Source organism: Volvox carteri (assembly GCF_000143455.1).
Source record: "Volvox carteri f. nagariensis unplaced genomic scaffold VOLCAscaffold_5, whole genome shotgun sequence".
NCBI lineage: Eukaryota > Viridiplantae > Chlorophyta > Chlorophyceae > Chlamydomonadales > Volvocaceae > Volvox > Volvox carteri.
Genome location: NW_003307548.1, coordinates 1,068,242 through 1,089,695, shown reverse-complemented (window position 1 = coordinate 1,089,695; position 21,454 = coordinate 1,068,242). Strand labels below are relative to the sequence as shown.

General features: G+C 52.4%; 3 protein-coding genes across 3 annotated transcripts; 1 reads left to right on the top strand and 2 right to left on the bottom strand.

Moving 5' to 3' along the window:
* Nucleotides 1-909: 909 nt before the first annotated feature.
* On the bottom strand, nt 910-10,840 carry ahd1 (bifunctional aspartate kinase/homoserine dehydrogenase). The gene is made up of 16 exons (XM_002947054.1): nt 10,165-10,840; nt 9,830-9,918; nt 8,502-8,642; nt 7,900-8,067; nt 7,029-7,185; nt 6,679-6,782; nt 5,906-6,072; nt 5,466-5,670; nt 4,981-5,094; nt 3,976-4,113; nt 3,414-3,539; nt 3,076-3,183; nt 2,457-2,684; nt 2,061-2,245; nt 1,712-1,799; nt 910-1,585 (listed from the first exon to the last, which is right to left on the bottom strand). The coding sequence occupies exons 1-16, from the start codon at nt 10,766-10,768 to the stop codon at nt 1,436-1,438; spliced, it is 2,772 nt and encodes a 923-aa protein (XP_002947100.1). The 5' UTR covers nt 10,769-10,840; the 3' UTR covers nt 910-1,435.
* A 127-nt stretch (nt 10,841-10,967) lies between these two features.
* Nucleotides 10,968-13,507, top strand: VOLCADRAFT_103312 (uncharacterized protein). Its single transcript, XM_002947185.1, has 7 exons — nt 10,968-11,670; nt 11,789-11,899; nt 11,967-12,032; nt 12,542-12,649; nt 12,929-13,048; nt 13,265-13,378; nt 13,484-13,507. The coding sequence occupies exons 1-7, from the start codon at nt 11,110-11,112 to the stop codon at nt 13,502-13,504; spliced, it is 1,101 nt and encodes a 366-aa protein (XP_002947231.1). The 5' UTR covers nt 10,968-11,109; the 3' UTR covers nt 13,505-13,507.
* Nucleotides 13,508-13,647: 140 nt separating this feature from the next.
* On the bottom strand, nt 13,648-16,608 carry VOLCADRAFT_103311 (uncharacterized protein; the record flags this gene model as incomplete). The annotated part of the gene is made up of 7 exons (XM_002947053.1): nt 13,648-14,699; nt 14,777-15,027; nt 15,182-15,292; nt 15,443-15,499; nt 15,736-15,897; nt 15,970-16,055; nt 16,104-16,608. 7 exons carry the CDS (start codon nt 16,606-16,608, stop codon nt 13,856-13,858), a joined length of 2,016 nt encoding a protein of 671 aa, XP_002947099.1. The 3' UTR covers nt 13,648-13,855.
* Between the last annotated feature and the right edge of the window lie 4,846 nt (nt 16,609-21,454).

The window sequence follows — 21,454 nt, the reverse complement described above, 5'->3', positions numbered from 1 at the left end:
GCCGTCCCTTACGCGCTCTGTTAGCCGCCAATGCCCAACAGCAAAGCCTAAACTGCATAAGCTTGCGTTTCGCTGAGCGTGGGATAAACATTGTGATATGCGGAAGCACCTCCTTCCTGCCCGCTTGCTCGGCTGCCAGACCCATCCAATGCTTATACTTCGCCATGTGAATTCCTGGTTGCTTGCCATCTGACGGGTACACGTCTGGCTGGACATCTAAACGCGTATGCTTCCAACCACTCACTAATTGGTCCTGGAACTCCAAAACCACACCTTCTGGCATTGGCCTGTTCATCAGCCACTCCACTCGCTCGTCTACCGTAGCCCTTGCGGGGCCTCTTTCCATACGTAGTGGCCAAAAAACATAGAAAACGGAGGAGTAGTGTCCCCCATCCGGCCCCTTCGGGGTTGGAGAGGGATTCTGCGACCTCCTGTCGCAAAACTTGGTGTGCCACAGACCCACGCTGTAAACGGACATGGTCCCAAAACCTCACAACCTGCTTGAGAACGTGGTAGTGTAGGGGCAGCTGCGACAGCTCTGCAAACAGGAGGCGATGTGTTGGTCTGGTAGCTCCTACAATTTGCCGCATGAAAGATATCTGAAGCTGCACTGCTCTGTCCTTTCGACATGCCTCGAAGGGCCCCTCTACATTAACTTTGTGACGCGCTAGTGTGGACTTAATGTACGTGGTGTTTCCACTAGGCCTTACGGTTCTTCGCCAGGAGTACGCCAACCTCCAATTTGTTTGGTAAATATTTGTTTCTATCATTAGTTATATCAATATATGCATATAGAACGGTGAGAGGCGAGTCCAGGACGAAGAACATTCGAACTCGGCCAAGTGGAAACACCCTGTAAGCAACTTGCGGCTCCTTCCATGCAGAGGTCGCTGCGGGGGCAGCTTGAATGGCTTTACGAAGCTTTACCGGGGAAGTATTTGAAGAAAGCGAGGACAGTGCGGGCATTTGGTCCACTCTGAGGGTCACTCCGGGGTCAACAAGTCGGCCGGCGAATGGTCAAGAGGAGTACAAGTAAATTACGTGGAAGACCGAGAGCGAGCGAAATCAAAAGTAATCGCGCGGATCGCCTAAAAAGCACATTAAAACATAAGCATCCCAGCCAAACGCTTCGTAAATTAAGCACCTTCACAGTTTACTATCACCTTCACCATTCAGAAAGATACTGCCACTATTCTTGCCCTTGCTGCTGCTGCGTGCTCGGAACTAAAGGATAGACACTACTCCAGTCGTGTCACCTGTCCGTACATCCCAAAACTACTATGTCAAGCCATCGCATTGCCCACCAAACCCCTCGAACATGAAACGTCTAGCACACAATCTCGTGAAAATATAAGTGCTTCTCCAAGAAGTAGGCAGCACCCCGCATCCAAGGAGCCAGACCGCCTGTCTTTTTATGGAAGCGTTGCTTACACTTTTAAGATGGTGCACCCAGGTAGGCGGCCAAACGCAATAGATCAGAAAAGACGCCGGCTGCGGTCACATCTGCACCTGCTCCGGGACCGCGGATGATGAGCGGCTGTTTGAAGTAACGCGCCGTGGTGAAGGATATGATGTTGTCACTACCCTGCCGGTCGAGACAGACAAGAAACCCGACCAGTTGCTGTTAGGTTTGGCAAAGCAAGGACTCTGCGGTTGAAAAAGCAAAAGGCTAGAATCCCTGGCAATAGACTAAGGTCGTAGTCCCTCCCACCTTCAACTGGGCGAAAGGGTGTGACTTGGGGTACCGTCGCAGCTCCACACTGCCGCAACCACCCTGCGCATCTACTACACCTACGTACCTGCGCAATTGAAAATGAGGGTTAGAAAGGGACAGAGCAGGGGATAGAACGGTGGAACCAGGGAGGCAAATCTCACCCGAGTCGAATTTGGCCCGATTAGAAAAATGCCTGGCATATTGATAAGCATAGCACCATAGCATACAATTTACATTTGGGGATCCTAGAGCACCAAGGATCCACAAACCTAAAACCCTAATTATGTTTCCAACACCATCTAATTCCGCCTTTTTCATCATTATTCCAACTGCCCTTCCCTCTCACCGTAGGCACTCCCCGCTGTCCTCGGCCTGCCGCAACTTGGCATCCATGTCCGCATCGAATCCGGGCAGTCGGGCCATGTACTCCGCGGACGAGGCCACTTCCCGCAGGGGCTCCGGAACCAGGCTTTCTACGGGTATCTGGTCCATCTCCAACAGCAGGCCACATTCACGAGCCAGAATGCACACCTGCCCGAGACCCGACAAGGAGGGACCTAGGTGGAAAGGCACATTAGGCTAATTTATCAAAGCGTAGAGACGGCACCAATCACAGCAACGGGCTGCAGAGAGATGCACAGCCGTGTAAGGCTTTAAGCTCATGATCAGCACTATTGCAAGTCACCAGCAACGATGAGAGGAACTAAGCAATCCCCAGCATATTCGAACTATACGACCGCACCTTACGTGCCACATCAGTGCCATTCAGATCGTCCCGGGGGTCTGGCTCTGTGTACCCTTTGGCCTTGGCATCCTGCACAACTTCGCTGAAGGGCCGCCCATCGCCAAAGGTGTTGAATATGTACGATAGGGTGCCGGAAAGGATGCCCTCAATCTTGATGATTTTGTCGCCCGTTTCCAGCAGGTGCTTCAGGGTGCCCATCACGGGCAGCCCTGCACCCACCGTGCCCTGCGGATGGAAGACAAGCGGGGAACTGAGCCCATGAAACAGTGTTCGTTCAGAAGATGCAGCGAGTATGGGACGATAAAATCCGCGAAGGAGAATTCCGCCGAGCAACCAACCGCCCAAGCTACGGAGGTGCGTATATGGCATGCCCTGCTCAAGCGCACCGCAATGCGTCTTCCCTTGCATAGCTTCATCACATCAGTACATGTTTACGGCCTAAGCGCCTGGCAAACTGCGTCAACGTACGGAAGCCCGAAGAAGCTGTCCAATGCACCAAATGCAAGCAGTTAAAACTAATCCCAACCAACTGTACTCCCTGGCGCAGGTGCAAGAAACGATACGCCCCGTCACCCACACCTTACACCCAAGTCCTATTGACTTCTTCCCACCCCACCTCGTAGAAGAAGTGAATGTAACCCTCCCTTTGCATGCGGCGCACTGCTTGGTACTGCTCCAGCGGCCCGCTGCCCAGCTTCTTGTTGGGTGTCACGACATGGATGCCCTGGCAGGGGTAAGGATACGGAATGCAAGACGAAAAAGTAGGATTAAGGTTAGCAGCGATGACCCAATCTCGTGCAGTGCATATGCACGTAAATGTTGCTCACTACCTCAGCTGGTTGCACATCCATGGTACACCTCCCAATTTCACACATGACTTAGCCTAGACATATATCCCTTCACAGTAGACGCTGAGTCCTCCAGTCACTGCTACAGTCGCAGCCGTTGTCCTACCTGTTTCATCCAGTGGATATACTTGGACGCAGGAGCATCCGAGGCGGTGCAGTCCACAATGACCCGGTTAGGGATATAGTGGCTTGAAAGGAAGTTGCCGAACTTTTCCAGGTCGCAAGCTACGGACTAACGATAGGTTGCGTGGGGCGGCCGGGAAGATAAGGGGAGGCAACAGGCGGGAAGGACAGGTTGTAAAGACATAATGATACACGAACATCAAAGGGGTAGTGGAAATGCTTACGTGTACATGAGAACGAAGGGAAGGAAATGCATGCAGGAATTCATGCAGGAAACATCAATGCTAACGGCTGCACGCACACCAAGAGAAAACCTGTCTGCAGCGCGCAGGCCCAGGCACAGGACTGTGTGTCAAGTAAGGGCTGCTGAACCGCAAGCAACGCCAATTCAAATGCAATAGCAAGCGACAGCCTCGACATCCAAACCTGGACGAGTGCGAGAAGGCCCGGACATCAAGACTCTTCATAGCCCACATGCAGCCCGGTTACCACACACCAGCCCAACCCAACCACTGCATTCCTAGTCCTCCTTCCCTCGAACTTACCTTTTCGTCAAGGTCCTGTCGCCAGTTGTCCAGGTCCACTCCAGTCTCTTGCATCAGCATCTTGGAGGATGAAGCCACCGCTAGCAGCCGCAGATCGATGCCGAATTCCTTCTTGAGGAGCTGCCGCTGCTCGCGGAGCTGAGAACGGGGAAAGGGTGGACTGGTTCACGGCCGGCTCATATGGTTAAGGGCTCGAAATACAGGGCGGGTCGAGACGTCCGGGCGGCCACTAGCAGGTTTGGATACAGCAAGATGGACGTGAGATGTCCGGCTTGGATTGGTCGTAGGACCAGCGTGTTGTGAGATGACAACACTACAAGCATGTGCAGCATGTAAGCATGCGGTGCTACTGGCAGCGGCATGCAAGCTCCCAACTCACTATTGCCCACCCGCGAATCCCAGCAAAACGTGCGTACATCATCATGCACGCTATCGCCACTGCGGTCCCCGCACATAGCGATAGCACGATAGCCGATAGCGCCGTCTAAACCTTAATGAACAGCCCAACATACTTAAAAGGACATGTTGATGATGTATGAATTTCCACAGCTGTCACGCCCTGAAAAAGGTTCTTCCTTAGGCACATGAAGTACAACCAAATCCTCCAAAAGTGTCCAAGACGACGTCATCATGCTAACATACGACTACGCGTATTATTGTTTAATACGGTATTACAAGGGCCGGAGGACGTCAAATACCCATATGACTATATTGGCAATTCCGTTGGTACAGGTTGGTTGCAATCGAAGTTCCTGACGCAAATTAGGGAATATGCTAGGACGCCTCGCGATATTCAATTTAAGATGGCTTCAGCTGCCGCCCAACGCTGCAACGCATTAACGTGTCTAGTGCCTTAACCTTACCAAATCTCAATTCTGTCAGCCTGCACTGCATTTGGGTCGCCACACGTTGTACTCAAATCCCCAAATCCAAGCATCAACACGCAACCCCCTCGGCCAGTCTTTTACCTCTCCCTGCTTCAGCACGTGCTGCCTCACCCCCTACCTGTTGTATGAGTGTCCCACCGATGAGGCCCGGGCCTACAATGCCCACACCGATGGGTACATCTGACAAGTAGAACCGGGAATGTACAGCACGGAGCGCCCGCTCCGAATCGGCCTGCGGGAAATGAGAAACATGGCGAAAGGTGGAAGGCAGCGAGGTGATGAGCCACAGGTTACGAATGCCTTGTGTTGGTGGCTGCAAGCCCTGACGATACCTTAACACAGCCTGCTCAAGATGCCCACCTCTTCCCTGAAAGCTTACACCCTACAGCGACTTTTGCAAAATATGTTCCCTCTCCAAGGACCGTTACACCCTCACACATGTACAGAACATTATACCGACACGAATCATGGACGCACCTGCGTTATAAAATAAAGTCTTTAAACAGCGCACGCATAGCTCACGATTCAACTGTTTGTGAGGCTGACAGTACCACATAGCTGCTAGAAAGTGCTCCGCTAGTCCCCTCTCATCACCGGCCGTACCTGATCAATAAGCACGGTGATGTTGTACTCAGAGGAACCCTGTGCAATGGCCTTAATGTTGACATTGGCCTTGGCCAGTGCGCCCATCATGGTGGCCGCCACACCCTTGCGAGCCACCATGCCTTGACCCACTGCCGCAAGCACGCAGCAGTGGGGAATCACCTGGATGGCCGACACACGGCCAGCAGCGATAGATTCCGCAAACCTGAAAAGGAAGAAGATGGCACGGCGGGACAATGGAATGGAAAATTCGATTTACTGAAGCGGAAACGGCCTCCGCGAAGGAGAAATGCAGCAGGCGGCTGAGACAGAGACGCTTTCCGCACCACGCTCGGAGCTTAGCGGCTGCGATTGCCCTTGCCGTATACTGCCGTATACTGATATATGGCGAAAGCTTGTCTTACTTAAAACATTTCTAACATTTGCACAGCGACGCGCACCTGTCTGTGAGCACCTTCGCGGCCGCCTCGCCGTCCCCTCCCTTGACCGCGAAGCAGATTGACTGCTCAGAGGAGGCTTGGCTGATCATGATCACGTTGATGCCCGCATCGCGGACCGAGCTGAAGATACGCGAAGCAATGCCAGGCACACCCACCATGCCAGTGCCCTATGCGGATTGCAGGGACGAAAAATTAGTTTGATAACATATCACGATCAAGCGACGGGGTGGCTCAGCTGACATCAAGGCAACGCAGGAATGTGCTGACGGCAGAGGCCAAAAGAGGGGCCGTCATAACTGTTTCCCAGGGAGTGCACAAGCGGCAATAAGCTGGGCTGTTAAGTGTTGATGTTGTTTCAGGGTGGTTAAGCTTCACCAGTGGCCTCCTTCCCGAGGCAGTTCCCTGCTCTCCCCTGCTAGAGGGGCACCCAAATCCGTTCACCCCATCCGACTTCAGAGTGTACTCTTTGGTTTTGGCAACTCACCACCAGCATCCAAACAAATCTAGCGGATCAACGGCGCCTTAACTCAGTTCCTGGTCAGCTCGCAAGTTGATTTTATCACGTCCTACACCGTCCACAAGATGGGGGCCACCTCCCATTTCATCACTCCTCAAACACCCCGAGGAGCCGGCAGGCGAATTTGAACCCAGTCACGCCGGGAACAGAAGTCATAAGCCTTAACCTCTGCCAGCCACCTGCCTGTTAAGTGATCATGTGCACCCTGGAACACACCGCGCCCAGCATACCATGCTCGTACCCTACCCCTGCTTACCTCCACATTAATCAGGGTTACGTTGTCAATGGTGGCAAAACCTTTGATGGTGGCCTTGCCCTGGTACACCTCCATGTCCGCAGCGAAATCGCTAATGCGAGTGCCTGAGCAAACCGGCATAATCACCGTGAGGACAGGGGTCATGCGCAATCCGTTTGCAGCGTAAAGAGCACGTGCAACACCGGGGAAAAAAGCCATGAAAAAATACAAACGGTTGCGAACAGAAGACAGCCGACAGACCAGGGACTTGCCCTGGTGTTCGCGCTGTCGTATGGGAACCACCGGCCGGCAGAGGAGGACGAAAACCACAGAAGCCCCATGCTATGACCCATGCCCCATGCTGTTCTCACCTAATGCCTTCTGGTTGAAAAAGTTACGTATAGTTATGGGGATGTGGTACTTCATGGCGGGTAGGGTGGTGCGGGGGTGCAGCACATTTGCCCCAAAATAGCTCAACTCCCAAGCCTCGTGATACGTCATGCTGGGCAAGCAAACCGCCTCGGGCACCTGCACGATGTTGTGCAAAGGAAGTGGAAATGCTTTAGGTTTAAAGATCGCCAGAAGCAGGACTGTGAGCGAGTGTAGGCCACTGGCTCGTATGTGGATGGGCACGGAGCCAGCAGAAGTTCGTAATGCATCAGCCCAAAGAGCATGTTGTGAACTGCATCTAAAGGGTCCTGAGAAGGAGAGAGAAAGGGCCAGAGGCATTAAGAAAGCTTGTTATTACACGCAATAATCATGCATAGAAGCAGAAGCCCAGGACGGCCGAGGTCGCGTTTTCAAAAGACCAACCGGCGAAAGTTCAGGGCTTTGGATCCAGGGAGAGGCTGGCTTTGGATCCAGGGAGAGGCTCTAAGAAAGGCTCCAGAGCTGAACTGCAGATCTGCAATGTGGACTTGATGCGGCAATAGGTTTGGCTTCGGCTCCCCAAGCATACGCCGAAGGTGTTACCGACGCGGTGCGGATTGACAGTCACCTAGTAAGCACAGGCGCTAATGGTGGAGGACAGTTCGCCGCACGTTGCACTATATTAGTGTGTGGGGGCTTCGCTCGGCTTCATTGAGCAGCCATTCTGCTGTACTCGGAGTTGCGGAAGCCAGACTTACCGCAATCTTTTCTCCGGATACACGCAAGCTGCTGCCCTGTGCCCTCGCTCGGGAGGGACCCTTGAAATTTTTGTTCACCCATAATGCCCACACAAATATATGCCTAGTCACTGACCTTGCGCGGGTCAGCCGAGAAGACCCCATCCACGTCCGTCCATATGGTAATGTGGCGACTACGCAGGAGCGCGCCCATTATGGTGGCTGAGAAGTCGCTGCCGTTGCGCTTGAGAGTGGTGGCGGTGCCCTCGGGGCTGCGAGCGATGAAACCCGTAGCCACCACGAGCTGCGAGCAAGTACGCACATATGTGTGTTCAGGCCAAGGAAATGCGAAGGCATCTGGGACACGCCAACTCTTGGAGCTGCTCTACCCCCAATCCACTCCCACGGATGGTCAAGCTGCTCTCCTACTGCCATGCCCTGGTGGTACGGCCAGATTCGTGTACCTGATGCGCATTGCTCTGCCGACCCAGCACACCTAATGCCCAAGCTATACTCAGCGACATCACAGGATTGCAGGACCCACAAGCCAAATCGTTCACCTCAGCATCCGTCACCCTCGGTAGGCGCCCCACACGACATAGACACACAGCCGCTGTCATGCCTCAACTGCTACGGGTCTTATCACCGCCAACCAATAACCGGTGCCGATTCGCAACGTTCCATAAGTTGACACCCTTACCTCAAATCCAATCTGCCCCATATCCCTATGCTTCCCACCTTGCTGCACCCATTGGCAGTAAACCAGTCATCTAAACGGCAGTTAGACAGCTGCTCATCCAAATCCACGGAGCCGCCGTCATTCGTAGGGGTCACCACGAGCACATCACGGGTGTCCATAAACGCCACATCAGCCCCCAGCTGTGGACGGGCAAAGCGAACGCGGGAGGGAGGTTGGCGCTTGGCGGCTAAGGACAGGTTCTGCGTGCGTCAAAACTCGGGTTGTGCAGGTGCGTGAACAAGAATTGCATGAGCCGTGCATTTTCTTGTATAAAGAATTGCACGTGTAATTGCAAAAGATTGCGAGGTAGGGTAAGGGAAGGGACTGCAGAAAAGTGAGCGCGCTGGCCCAAGGCAATGATGGCAAATGCGGGCTATGGGCCAAGCGATCGTGGTCAATGGCGACAAATAAACCGGATTTTCATTCGTTGATCGAGCTCCCAGTCAGCACATAACCGTAAAGCGCAGCAGCCGTAACCTTTAAATACCGCCTTTAAAAGTCTCCTACAGCTGAGTTTTTGATATCCAACAATGTCTTCATGGCAAGCAATGTATTGACGTGTCTGAAGCTGGTTGGAGGTAGCCCGAGGACAAACAAGGCTGCAGTCGGCTGGTAAGCGTCCAAAAACGCTTGGAAGGGGGACTCAAAAGTAGATTGCTATGCAGGTCGCAAGAGGTGTACTCGGCAATGAGCATCGGTCAAATTATTTTTCGAGCCATCAACAACTGCTGGCATCTCCCGCATCTCCCAGCAGGAGTAAAACTGGTTATGGCGCTGTGAAGTCCTTACTCTAATTCCAAGCGCCCAATACCAAAAAGAGCGGACTTTACAGCGCCACAAAAACTCATGCGCAAGTCAGTACTTCAGAGCATCTGTGCGGATTGCAACAGCAGTTTTCCGTTTTGCTTTCTTTCCGGCCCCTGTGCTTTCTTAATCTGATCTATCGTTGACATGAGGCATCCAGCATCACATAAACGTATCATCCCCCCTCTTACAGTACACACCCATTTCCCACGCGGCGTCACCTATAACGAAAGGTCACTCTTTCGAAACGCTGATCATGTCCTTAAACCGCTGCTTTTAAAGTTACGAAAGGAATTCACGAGCCTTTGTGACGTAAACGTACTTTTCGGTGCCATCAACATGCTTCATCTGGTGCCTTGGTTCCGAGGTGAAAAGACGTACTCATCCATCCGCCATAATGATTTAACATACAGCAAAATAATGCTCCATGCACATCATTTATGGCTAATTCTTGCAGTGCGCCCTCCCAGCCCCTGGACCCTGGCATGTATACCAAAACGGCCGTACCAGGAGTTAAATCTACCTGGCGGCAGCAAAGCGAAAACAGGCGCCCGCTCCACAGCTCACCATGCCCCACGACGAAGTCGCTGAAGGCGTCCGTGGACATGCCAGCTGAGGGGCCGAGAAGCAGCATTCACAATACGATGAGGGCAGCAACCAAGCCGGTATGGCAGAAGCGCATGAAGTACCCCCAAGGTTGTGGAGCTTGCGAATACAGACTTGACGAGGCACTGACACGCGTTTGCGATCGTGGCTTTACTAGAAAGCCACGCCAAGTTCTGTAGGTAACACCAGGACTTCGTCACCCACCCCATGGCCCAGAACCAGTTGACATGCATGAAGCCACCACGGACGTACCGATGCTCATAGCCTGCAGCATGGCCTTGAGGTTCGTAATGTCGTCCATCAGGGAAGCCACAAACTGCGTGAGCTCCTTCGACTGACCAAGTAGCTGCTTGGCGGTCTCGACGTGCTTCTCTTGGAGGGCAGCGAGGTCCACCAGGAAGGCTGCATCCTGACGTGACGCCTTCTTGATCATATTCAGAATTAAGTCGGTAACTTTTAAGGGGCTTGTAGGATGGTTACCCATGGCACTGACAACGACGCATGTAGACGAACTGGGTCCAACGCTATTCACCATCAGCTCTGCTGCTGCACGAATCCTGTCGGCGCTGGCCATGCACGTCCCTCCAAATTTATGGACTTGCCAATGGGCACCACGGACGCCTGAAACGTCGTCCACATTGCTTGCAGTTTCTGCTGTAGGAGGACTGATGGCTTGTGTCAAGACGGATGCCTCTCGAGCGCGCGCCGAAGCACTATGCGCCAGAGGCAAATGAACGACTGATGGCTGCAGCTTCCAAGCGCTACAATGATTGACAAGCAGACAGCTTAAACGTCGTGGGATAAAGCATGCTATCCCAGGCCCTCCTCGCTTTGCGAGGTGCTGCGAGGTGCGCATTCTTCTGTACAGACGGCGGCGGAATTGATCAAGTACCCCCCTATTCAAGTGTGAGGGCTTAATAGGATTCCGTGCTTTCAGGAACAAATATTTTGTTGGATGTCAAAATTTTTTGGGAATGTCAGGTTCGTACGGCAAAATTGCTTGACCAACGGTGCTTATGAGCTTCATTTGACTTCTATGTAAATCATGAGTTTGATTTTCGTCTTGTTCTGGTGATGCGTTATTCTTTAATATTAGACGAGTTCACAACGAGCGCGTTACAATGCTAGGATTGTCGCTTTAATTAATGCTATTGTGACCATTACAAAACTCTATCCGTGATACTTGGGCACACCGTTATGAAAAGCATCAGCAATATTGGTCTCTTTATCGGCGTATTTCTTGCTACTCTGGGCTTCCTAAACTTTCGTGAGCATGCCCAGCGTTCGCGTGGTGTACAGATAAAGCATGAAGGATTAACTCGGGCACTCCTGGGTCGGACTGGTGCCCCGGGAGGCGCGTCGACGCAACGGCAAGTAACACATGATGATTTGACAGCTTATCCTTTCAAGCCTGTCGAGGACGTGAACATCGGAGTGCAGACGGGGCACTTTTTCGGCAGCGATTTTGAAGGGCTCCAGCCAAATTGCACGATCGGAAACACCAGGATAAATTGTCGTTATGGTGCAGCCTTAGATCCGGAGAAAGCAGATGCTCTATGGTATCATATACCTTCCATGGGGGCTGGAAGCAAACTGGTTAAGCGTCCCAAGCAGCTGCTTATTGGCATGAGTATGGAGTCCTCTGAGTATTATCCGGCCTTGGACAACAAGGACTTCATGAGAAATTTTGACATTGAGTCATCATATAGGACCTGTTCACAAGTACCCGTGTTTTATTTTGACTACAACGCACAACAGGTGGGATTGTGGAAAGTGGAAAGTGTACTTGGTGGGAGATTAATGCCGTCCTCCTGAATAGTGAAAGCGTCGTGGCTCGATTTCAAACTGATGGCTGACTTGCGGTTATGCGACGCAGGTGGCTAACCTCTTCAGGCCTCCCCTTCCTTTCGAGGAGAAAAAAACTGCATTGGTGTACGTTAACAGTAACTGCGGGGCAAAGAGCGGGAGATCAGAAATTATGCGCGCGGTGAGATCCAGGTTACTAGTATGGTCACCTTCCCAGATAAACGCCAATGTGTGCGCGCTGCATGCAGGTCATAGGCTTGAGGAACCCGATCGTCCCGACGCATAGCTGGGGACATTGCGACCGAAACATGCCGGTGAGTAGGTTGGTGAGATGGAAAGCCCCGATGCAGCTCAGTGCGGATTGCTCTGATTTCATGGACAGTTGTTGCGGTGAAACCCGAAAGTACGGCAGGCCGTATATAATTGGCTACGGGATCTAAACTGTGAGTATCTACACATATGCAGGATTCTGTACAAGGCACAAGCACTGCTTCCTAGGTTAGCCATTCCACGGCATACGTTTGGGACAAAGTAGCGCCGAGAGCAGCGTCGACGCTTTGTTTTGTGGCATAATGCGGATTAATCCTCTTCGCATCTATTTGTTGTGTTCTTAGTGCTTCATATAAGCCAATCATTGTAGTCACATATGCTTTACATGCCTGGGCTGCTACAAGAAATTAAACCCACTAACACTTCTGGATGTAATTGACACTCTCTCGGTCACCAGATCCCATTGGCTAGAATGCACAGGATTGCATTGCGAAGTTCTGCATGGGCATATGTTCTAGCTGTACTGAAGCTAAGAGGGCTTACACTGCGGCAGGTAAAGGACAACAACTTTAACAAGGTAGAGCTCATTCATGGGTATAAGTTCTGCGTAGCTATGGAGAACTCGATTACCAAGGATTACATAACGGAGAAACTTTGGCAGGTAAGGGAGGGGAACGAGGAAGTGTTCTTATCCACGAATTGTCCTGGGGTTAAAGGGTGTTAGGCAAAGCCGTTTGTGTGAAGGTATAGTGTTATGGTCTGGCAGAAGGGGCTAGCTCGGCCACACCCTTACACACAGAAGGATGTCGAAGCCTTTAAAGGCCTAGTCTGCTCCCCGTTCGGACCCATCACACAATGTGATGGTTAGGCTGTCTTCAGTGACAGTGGATTTGCAATCGGCGAGCTAACACGTCGCCCTTGTTGCTGCCCGGTCTGTCAGGCGCTCGAAGCAGGGTGCGTACCCGTGTATTTGGGACCGCACAATGTCAGGGAGTTCCTACCAGATCCAGAGGCGATTGTGGATTACAACACACTCGGGTCGCCGGAGGCATTGATGAAGGTGTGTTCGGCTGCTCCTGGGCAGAAGGGCGGACTTGATGAAAGGATGGATGCGTACTTTCGAGAGCCGTCTTGTTGCGTCTACCACTGGCTACAGCCATATATACGTAGGCGTGTGTACACACGTCTTATCCGGTTGGCTGGCTAAATGGCTGGCTGATCTAAACCAAACAATCTGCTAAAGATATTCAACCTTTTCCCCCTAATGGTCTGATAGGAGTTGGAACGTCTGGCGAATGACAAGTCCGCGTACGAGGCTAAGCTGGCTTGGAAGTTCCGCAAATGGGAGGAATTGTCGCCTTCGTTCCTTGCAATGACCGAGCGTTCACATGTGCGTCAACCGCATTCACGTTGCCAACTATGCCGCATTGTGCTGAAACACCGGTATCGCCCCCAAAATTTCACAACTTGCCTTTTTAATAACGCATGGATGCAGGACTACCATGTAAAATTGTAATAGAATCTCAGGTATGGTTCCTACACCTGGTCAGGCGGGGATCTTTCATCTGGTCCCTGGATGTTGAGGCTGGATTAAAAGGACAGCTCAATGACCGCAATGTGCGAGCGCCGCACATTACACGCACAGCAGAACATGTCACGCACCGTGAAATGTACATAACAGTTAAATCACGAAACCCCATCAACCCGCATGCAGCCAAAGATACTTATTGCCAAGCATGCATGCGTACGCTGCAAATATACGTGTGTAGCTGCTTGAAACCAGGCACCACACAATTTGAACCGAAGTCTTAATGTACAGGGCGGATCTATTTTCCCAGGCCGTGCACACAACCGCGCGGCGGTGCATTCACACGGTGGATTCGCCGGTTTTATGCTGGTACGTCTCCTCTAAAGTCGCCGATTTGGACATTGGCCTGCATGTTAGACGTCCCGAAGCCTGCACTTGTATACCAGCAGCGTCTCCTGGTGCGCGGCTTACCCAACTATGATTTACCGCCACGTCGTATTCCTGCCCGTGTGGGCTCTTGACGCCGCCATTTTGCGGCATTGAGAGGCTTGGATTGCAGGATTCTGCGGCTTTGCCGAAGACCTGGCGGATAGGCAATTGGGTCGCGCAATCATGCGCATTCACGACAAATGCAGCGGCAGGCGAGGTCGTGCTATCTATTGGCTCTGGCGTCGTTTGCTCCAGCGCCTTGAGTGCGCCTGCCTCACTGACTGTCCGCTCCAATGGCCGGCCACAAGACACGGGTCCACCGTGAATACTGCAACTGCCAACAACAGCTGTGTCGCATGTTCCAATGACCGATGAGGGTGGGTCAACGAATGGGTTGCGACCAGTCGCCCAGCCGCCATTACACGTTGACGCACAGGTACCTGATGAACCCAAGGGGTTAAATTCTGATGGAGCTGACCCAACAGTTTCCGAAAGAGATAATCCATGCAATGCGGAGGCCTCGTGGGGCTTAATGCTGCTCCTGATGGTGGCTGGCGCGGTCGAAGTTGCGGCATCAGCGGAGCTGTTAAAGAGTCCAACGACAAAAGGGTTATTCGAGTTCATGATCTTAGGCAGGGAGTTGCATACTGGCTTCTTCAACGGCTTTGGGTTGGTAAGGGATTGTCGAAAGTCAACCTTGTTGTAGGGTGGGGCTACGCTTGTCGATGCGGTTTCACCAGGTTGTCGCTTTTGCCTGCACGCAACAAAAAGAAAAGATTTGCAACGTCACAGCACAACAGGGGGCGGTTTGGAGCTGCTTCAGGCACTCACCATCGCGCCTTCCGCTCCGCAGCTCGACGTGCCATTGCTGCTTCATCACTCTCCCGGCTGTTTGCGTACAGCTGCTCAAAAGTAATTGCTGGTATCGGTGATAGCTGCTCTCCAACAGCGTTGAAGTCGTTGGCCCGACGGATACGCTCCGACAAGTCGGCCAGCATGCGGTCGTCAAGCGCGACATAGGGACGTTCCGCCGGTTGCTCCACCGCACCCCTGCCACCGCGCGCCCCAGAGATGTTTGTTACCTGCATCACGGGCAGATGGAACCGTGATGCCGTGCCAGCCATGCGCCTCTTATGCACTTCACTCCACTTGACCAAAAATCAATAATAGTAGTTATTTGGCTTCAGCACAGTAATGCGCGTTTGGGCGTTCAAGGATCTGTGCTTAAACGCTCACCTCCGTTGCGCGCGACGCTGCCATGAACTGCTGCCATTGCCGAAGGCTCTCGCCAGCAAGCCCTGGTAATGTGTTACCCTGCTGCGGGTTCCTGGAGGACAGCTCCCACTGCTGTGGCGCGGTTTGGGTGAGTATTTTCTCGACCCGCACGGGACCCGGCTGCATATCCATGTCCTATTACAGGTGTCCAGACAGTTATCGGGTGGCTTCCGTGTTGCGATGCCCAGTTTGCCTGATTGGTGCCCTGGCAAGCAAACGCACCTTAATGGGCGGTAGCTCCAGGTTTACGCTGTCCACTACCAGAGCGCGCTGGAAGCGCTGCAGGCGGAAGAAATCAAAGTCCGGTTAGTAAAGGAAAGGTTGCTTGGGTCCTCTGTTACAGATGGGTTGCCAGATGCCGTGCCTACCACATTTGCACTATCGTCATGCCTCAGCGACGGACGTGAACGTCTATCGAAGCCGTGCCAACGAACATGCTACCGGTAATCCTTTTACCTATGGCGCTGCAACAATAGAGTCCCATGCAGCTATGCAAGCTACAGCATTATCAGTACCTGCTTCTGGCGAGCAAGATTGTCCTTCTTCACTGCAATTCGTTGTGCATGCTCCCGCTGGTTTTCCACTACTGTCCTCCAGCGGCGGAAAAGCCAGTAGCTGGTGAAAGCCATTGCCGCCGCCAAGGCAACGGCCAGGGCAACCGCAGGAGCGGCAGATCGCTGCAATCATGCACGGGGCGGGTACGGTGCCATGCTACTGTTCCAAACGATGGGGCATGCGGGGAATCCTACCTGGCCGACAGGAGCATTCGACGCCTGGGTTGTGACCAGGCGCGTTAACGCTTGCCTGCACGCTTCGCTGATTTGCCGTCCAGGGGCTGGAGGTGCACAAAACCCTGATAAGCGGCGCCATGTGGGTAGTTCACCTGTTGCTAATCTTGAGAATCCTGGCGAAATTTTGTGTGAAGACTCCGCCGTTGTGCTGGCGGATGACGCAGACGGCGCACAGTCACACGCAGGCTGCGCTGGCGCCTTGCGCTGTGGATATATGAGCAGGAATGTGAGCGCTGACTGAAGCTTATCAACCAAAAGCTTCAACCAGCCAATAGGGTCAGAGAGGAGAGCTGCTAGTGACAGGCATTTGTGTGTTTGTACAATGAAGGGAACGTCGCTTTGCAAAGACCAAAAGGCCGCTCGATAAGGGTTGCAGACTTTTGTAAATAGTGACGACTGCCGGATAGCGAGTCCTCTGATCATAGGAGGTGAAGAAGCAGTGTCGAATTGGTAGCTTGACGCAGCTGCCACATTATTTGCAGCGCCTTGTGTCCGCGACGACATTCCGCGTTGATCTCTGGCAGGCGCACGCCATGAACCCATACGTGCTAAGGGAAATCGCGGATACGCTATTGATGTGCTGGCGCTACTCGCCATGGTGGACGTATGCTCCATTCTTCTTTTCTTATAGCTGACGTGCTGATGCTAAATGCGTGCAACTTATAACTGTGAGCAAGCGTAACTTGTTGGTATGTGTTTCCTTTGAAAAGCATTAGAGAGGACATTCGTGGATCCAGCATTTAAATCCAGGGACCATACACAACAGGGCAAGAATAGAAGGGCCAAGAGCACACAAACAAGGAAAACTGTGGACGCTATACCATAAAACGATTCAGAGTTGAGCAACGCAGTGATTGTGAGCGGATACCTGCTGATCAAATGTACGCAAGGGAGCGAGCACAATGGCTTGGATTCAAAACGTGAGCTGCATGACTATGCAGGTGTTTCACTTTTGCTTCCCGCTTGTCGGCAGTTTTGACGGCCCCAATTTGCTGATGCTCCGGGGGCACACATCGGGCTATCAACATGTGTTAAGCAACGGGGTACACACCACATTTTGATATAATTGTAATACTTACGCTGTCTAGTAGCATGTCTAGCAGCATCTAAACGTTTCCCCTTTTGTCAGGGTTGGCAATCAGGGACAGGGATGCGTCGACAACCGAAGGTGTAGGACTTTGCGCTGGCATTAGACACAACCTCGGTATCTGTCAACTGCAAGCAAATTTTCACTCCTGCACCACGGGATATCTGCCGCATTGCTGGTTTGCCGTACCAGTTGTTAACTCGTTGGCGGCCACCTCCCTGCCGGAAAGGGCGTGTGGCGCGCCCTACTGAGCTACCTATTCGGCCCTACCTTGCCCTTTCCTACCGTCTGTATCGTGCTATATCCCATTGTCCGTACTGTCTTCATTGTATTAGTTGGATCCTCTTGCATAATCCGTTTAAGAGGACTGATGGGCCGCCATTATTGCCGAAGTGCGTGGCTTAAGTTGAGGATTGGGGCTGCGCGAATAGATAGAAGGATTGTAAACGTGTATAGATCGTGCGCTAGTACAATAAATAGGGACGGGTGCACATTTCCTTTCCCCCCACTTTCGGGGCATACCATCGAACTTGCATTTTTCTTGCGTACTTCGTCTAGGAACTTCGGAAGGAGGGCGCATGACGTGTGTGAGAAGCTACTTCCAACAGCTGCAGTTAACTGACTTTCCCATGAACTGTACACAAAGACGTTTGGACTTAAGTCTTTAAGAAAGGGCTTGCAGCGATTCCGGGTTTGCTAATGCAACCAGATCAAACTTAAGCATCCAGGCCATTCTGGCAAACTTAATCCATCATCCACATCGCCATGCAACATGGCTTCCCCTGCCTGAGGGTTTGTACGTCTGATGCAGTTACTGCACTCATAGATCCCTCGAAATTCCTCGAAACCCTTAACCACCGAAGGCACGCATGCTTGGCGAATTTGGATATCGAATGGCACTTGTAGTGCATAACTGGTAACCAAATCGGGCCATTCGGTGTTCATTAGGAACGTAACCGGGTTGGCTATTCCGGGTGGCCCCTACACCGTGCTGGATGCCGCCGCTTAAATTGCCTTTTCCAATAAGCACGCCTACTTCGGGGTGCCCAGCTCATCTCTGTCTGTCCCCACTGCCTTCGGGGGTCCTGCCACTTAGCCTGTGCGGTCGATCTTTCCGCATGTCCATGCCGCTAGCCACCCTTTCACGCCTCTCCAACTTCAGCAGGTCTCTGCTGGGCACATCTCTGCTGTTCACATCATCACCCAGGCCTTGGCGGGGGTCCCGTTTCACTCAGTGGCAGTGTCGCCACCAAAGTGCGGTGTGGGAACTCGACGGCTGGCTCAATGTGTACGGTGAGAAGAATGATCTGCTGACCTGTACCCCAGTTATCTCATCATTTACATTAACGAATCACCATGGCCGCTAGCAGCCACAAGGGAGCCTGAGCCGAACACCTACCGCAATGTGCACATGGAATGATAAAAAAAGTGGCTGCAGCTAGGGGCCCTCGGCCATAATAGTACATATCTCGCGCCCGCACAAGCCAAGGCCATATTCGTACTAAACCTGTAAGTCTCTGCCTGTAAGCCGGGTGTTCGCAAAAGACATGCACTTCATCCGCAACAGCTCTGTAGTCACAAAGTCTGCAGGCGCACTCGTGAATTTTACAAGCAAAGCGGTTTATATCTGGCGTGAGTGAGTGGTGGCACGCTAAGCGTGTTTTAGCAGGATTTGTCGTACATGCTACACAACTAGGCTTAGGTGTTGGGGGCGCCCATGACGGGCACTTCACAAATTCTGAATAGTCAGCTCGAGCTAGTGCCATCCTCGCCCTGGCACATGACAGCTTGCGCTTCTGTGGACCAACGCTCAACCCTCCTCCAAGGAAGCAGTACTCACTCACTCTGCTTGCAGGTACCCCGCTAGGCCACCAACTTGTGTAATGGTTAGTCTCTCTTCATCTCGTCCCCCCTTCTCTCGGACTAAGCGCCTAAGCGAGAGCCCCACACCCACCACACGGACGAATTTAGGCCATTTTCGGAATGCTCTTTTTATAAAAACGTATTCTCCCAATGTTGAAGGAAGATTAATTGCCTTTTGGTCGTAAAGCCTTAGGAATAAACTGTTTCATCATGCTGAATCCCGGCCTGAAGGCTTTCCTCTTCAGCGGCATGCATGCATGGTTAGTAGCATACCATCTCCTACACCCGGTCTTTCATGTCTATTTTTGTTGAAATTGTAAGCACCTCTAAGAAGCACCCTCAAGCCCCGAAGAAACAAGCTACAACAGCAAATGTCCTCTTGACGACGCACTTAACCAAGCTCTCCAAGGTTTGGACGCGACGCTGAAGGTTTTCTCTTCAGCGGATCAGAAGATCGACGTCTGTCCACGCCGGGGTTACGGTGGTGGCTATGCGTGCGCTTCGTCCCATTCCTTCCGCATGGCGACGGGCTCTGCATGTACGAACCATTTTCGTACTATTGTTGTACGGGGGATATTAGGGCTCACTCCGAGGCATCCCCTGCCGGCATCTTGTCAGTCGGGGGCGAGTGCTATAACGCGTGTATCGCAACTTATCGACCGCCTACCCCCGCTGTGGACCATAGCGGCGAGAGTGGCTATGAATGGCGGAAACCATGAAATACCGCCTCCGCAAGAGGCCTGGAAGAGAATAGTCAAGAGCTTGGGTTGGAGGTTTGGTCAAGTGTTAGTGCATTTCTCTCAATTAACTGTCAAGTTTGCGACGACTTTATTAATGGCACCTTCTTTACGGGCTCTTGATGAAAAACATGAAGATTTTATTTTGGATGCTGTTGATATCGTCTTATCGCCGGACAAGTTGGCTAACTTGTGGTTGGGCATTCCACCGACCTCGGTTTATGGGTGTGTGTGGGAGGTTGTATGCCTCGCGGCCATCAGCTCACTCAATCTGTTGTTTAGGGAAGGTCTTCAGGCCAACATGGCCGTATCTACGTCAACACTTAACCGCATTACTTACCATGTCATCTCTGACTTTTGGGCCCGTTTAACTGCTTTTGCGGCACGGGACAACTTGCCAAAACGTTGGGAGCACGTGCCTCACAACCACCCTTTCTTATATGTCAACGACGCAGACATGGTTGTTTGCCGCTTACCGATGTACAATGATGAGGTCTGAGGGCTCACGTTGGAGCCTCATATTTTCCGTATGAGCGTACTAACTGAGGCCTTGTATCCAGTGAAGTTAGTACGGCCTGACCGAGTTCTTTTTGAATAAGGCCCACAGTGTTGTGCGGGAGGCGTTCCTAGGGGCGCTGCACTCGACCCGTTCGGGGTCTACTGTAACAATTGCATTCTCTGCCACCCCGAGCGTGGCGTTTCCGGGGCAGCACGAGTAGTCCGCCATGTCCAACACCTCTGTGCACCTGCATGCTAGGGCCTCGATGCAGCTGGCCGCTTGGAAGGCGATAGGGGCAGATGCGCGCACGTTGCACGTCTTGAAGCATGGTGTCCTGGTGACGTTTTGAGGTAACCGCCCGCCTCCTGCTTTTGACCTGCCAAGTTTTCCTGCCACAGACGAACAGAGCCGCTGATGGTTGGAGAAGGAGGAGCCTCGCCTGGTGGCTCTCGGTGCCATTTCGCGGGTCGACTCCTCCTGTGCGGTTGATCATGCTGTGAAGGCATTTTGTGTCCCGAAGCCAGACAGTGGTTCTTGGCGTTTGGTCGTCAACCTGAAGAGGATGAACATGGCGCAGAAGGCTTATAAGTGTCGCTATGAAAACCCCCCCACCCTGGCACTCCCCACCCTGCGGCGTATGGGCCTCGAGGGCTCTTGGAGGGTGAAGGTGAATTTGGCAGACGCCTTTTACCACATTCCCATTCGCCCAGCGGATCGGCGTTTCTCCATTTAATGCGCGCTTTGAGCTGTTTAGCTTGTTTTTGTTGTTGAGCGCGCGCCCGCCCGCCCGCCCGTTCACGGCGCAGCCCACGTTAGTTCAGCTGCGGTGTCTCTTTCTCCGTTCGTAAACCCAAAAGTTGGTTGGTGCAGGGTGGGCCCTATGCCGAGGCCGGCACGATTTCGGCAAGGCCCTCAAATTATTGATAAAAGCAAAGCAAGAACCTCTCCCCTGAAATAAGCTAATTACAGTGCAATTTTCAAAAAAAGGAATGACGCGACCTGGAGAAGACTCCACAGAAGTCGGTTGGAAGTCTGGGGGCCCTATGCCGAACAATGGCGCGATTTAGGCGAGTCCGGATTGGAGCAAGTAACAGGACCGAAGCTATTAGATTTAAGAAGCTCTCTGATTCACTGGAAATGACCTGCGTAGTGCAAGTGATGGGTCGAAGCGGACAAATTGGGCCAGGAGGTACTGTGAAAAGCTGAGGAGGGTAGGATTCGGGCTGGAATTAGGGAAGAGCTCTGTCGCAGAGTTAG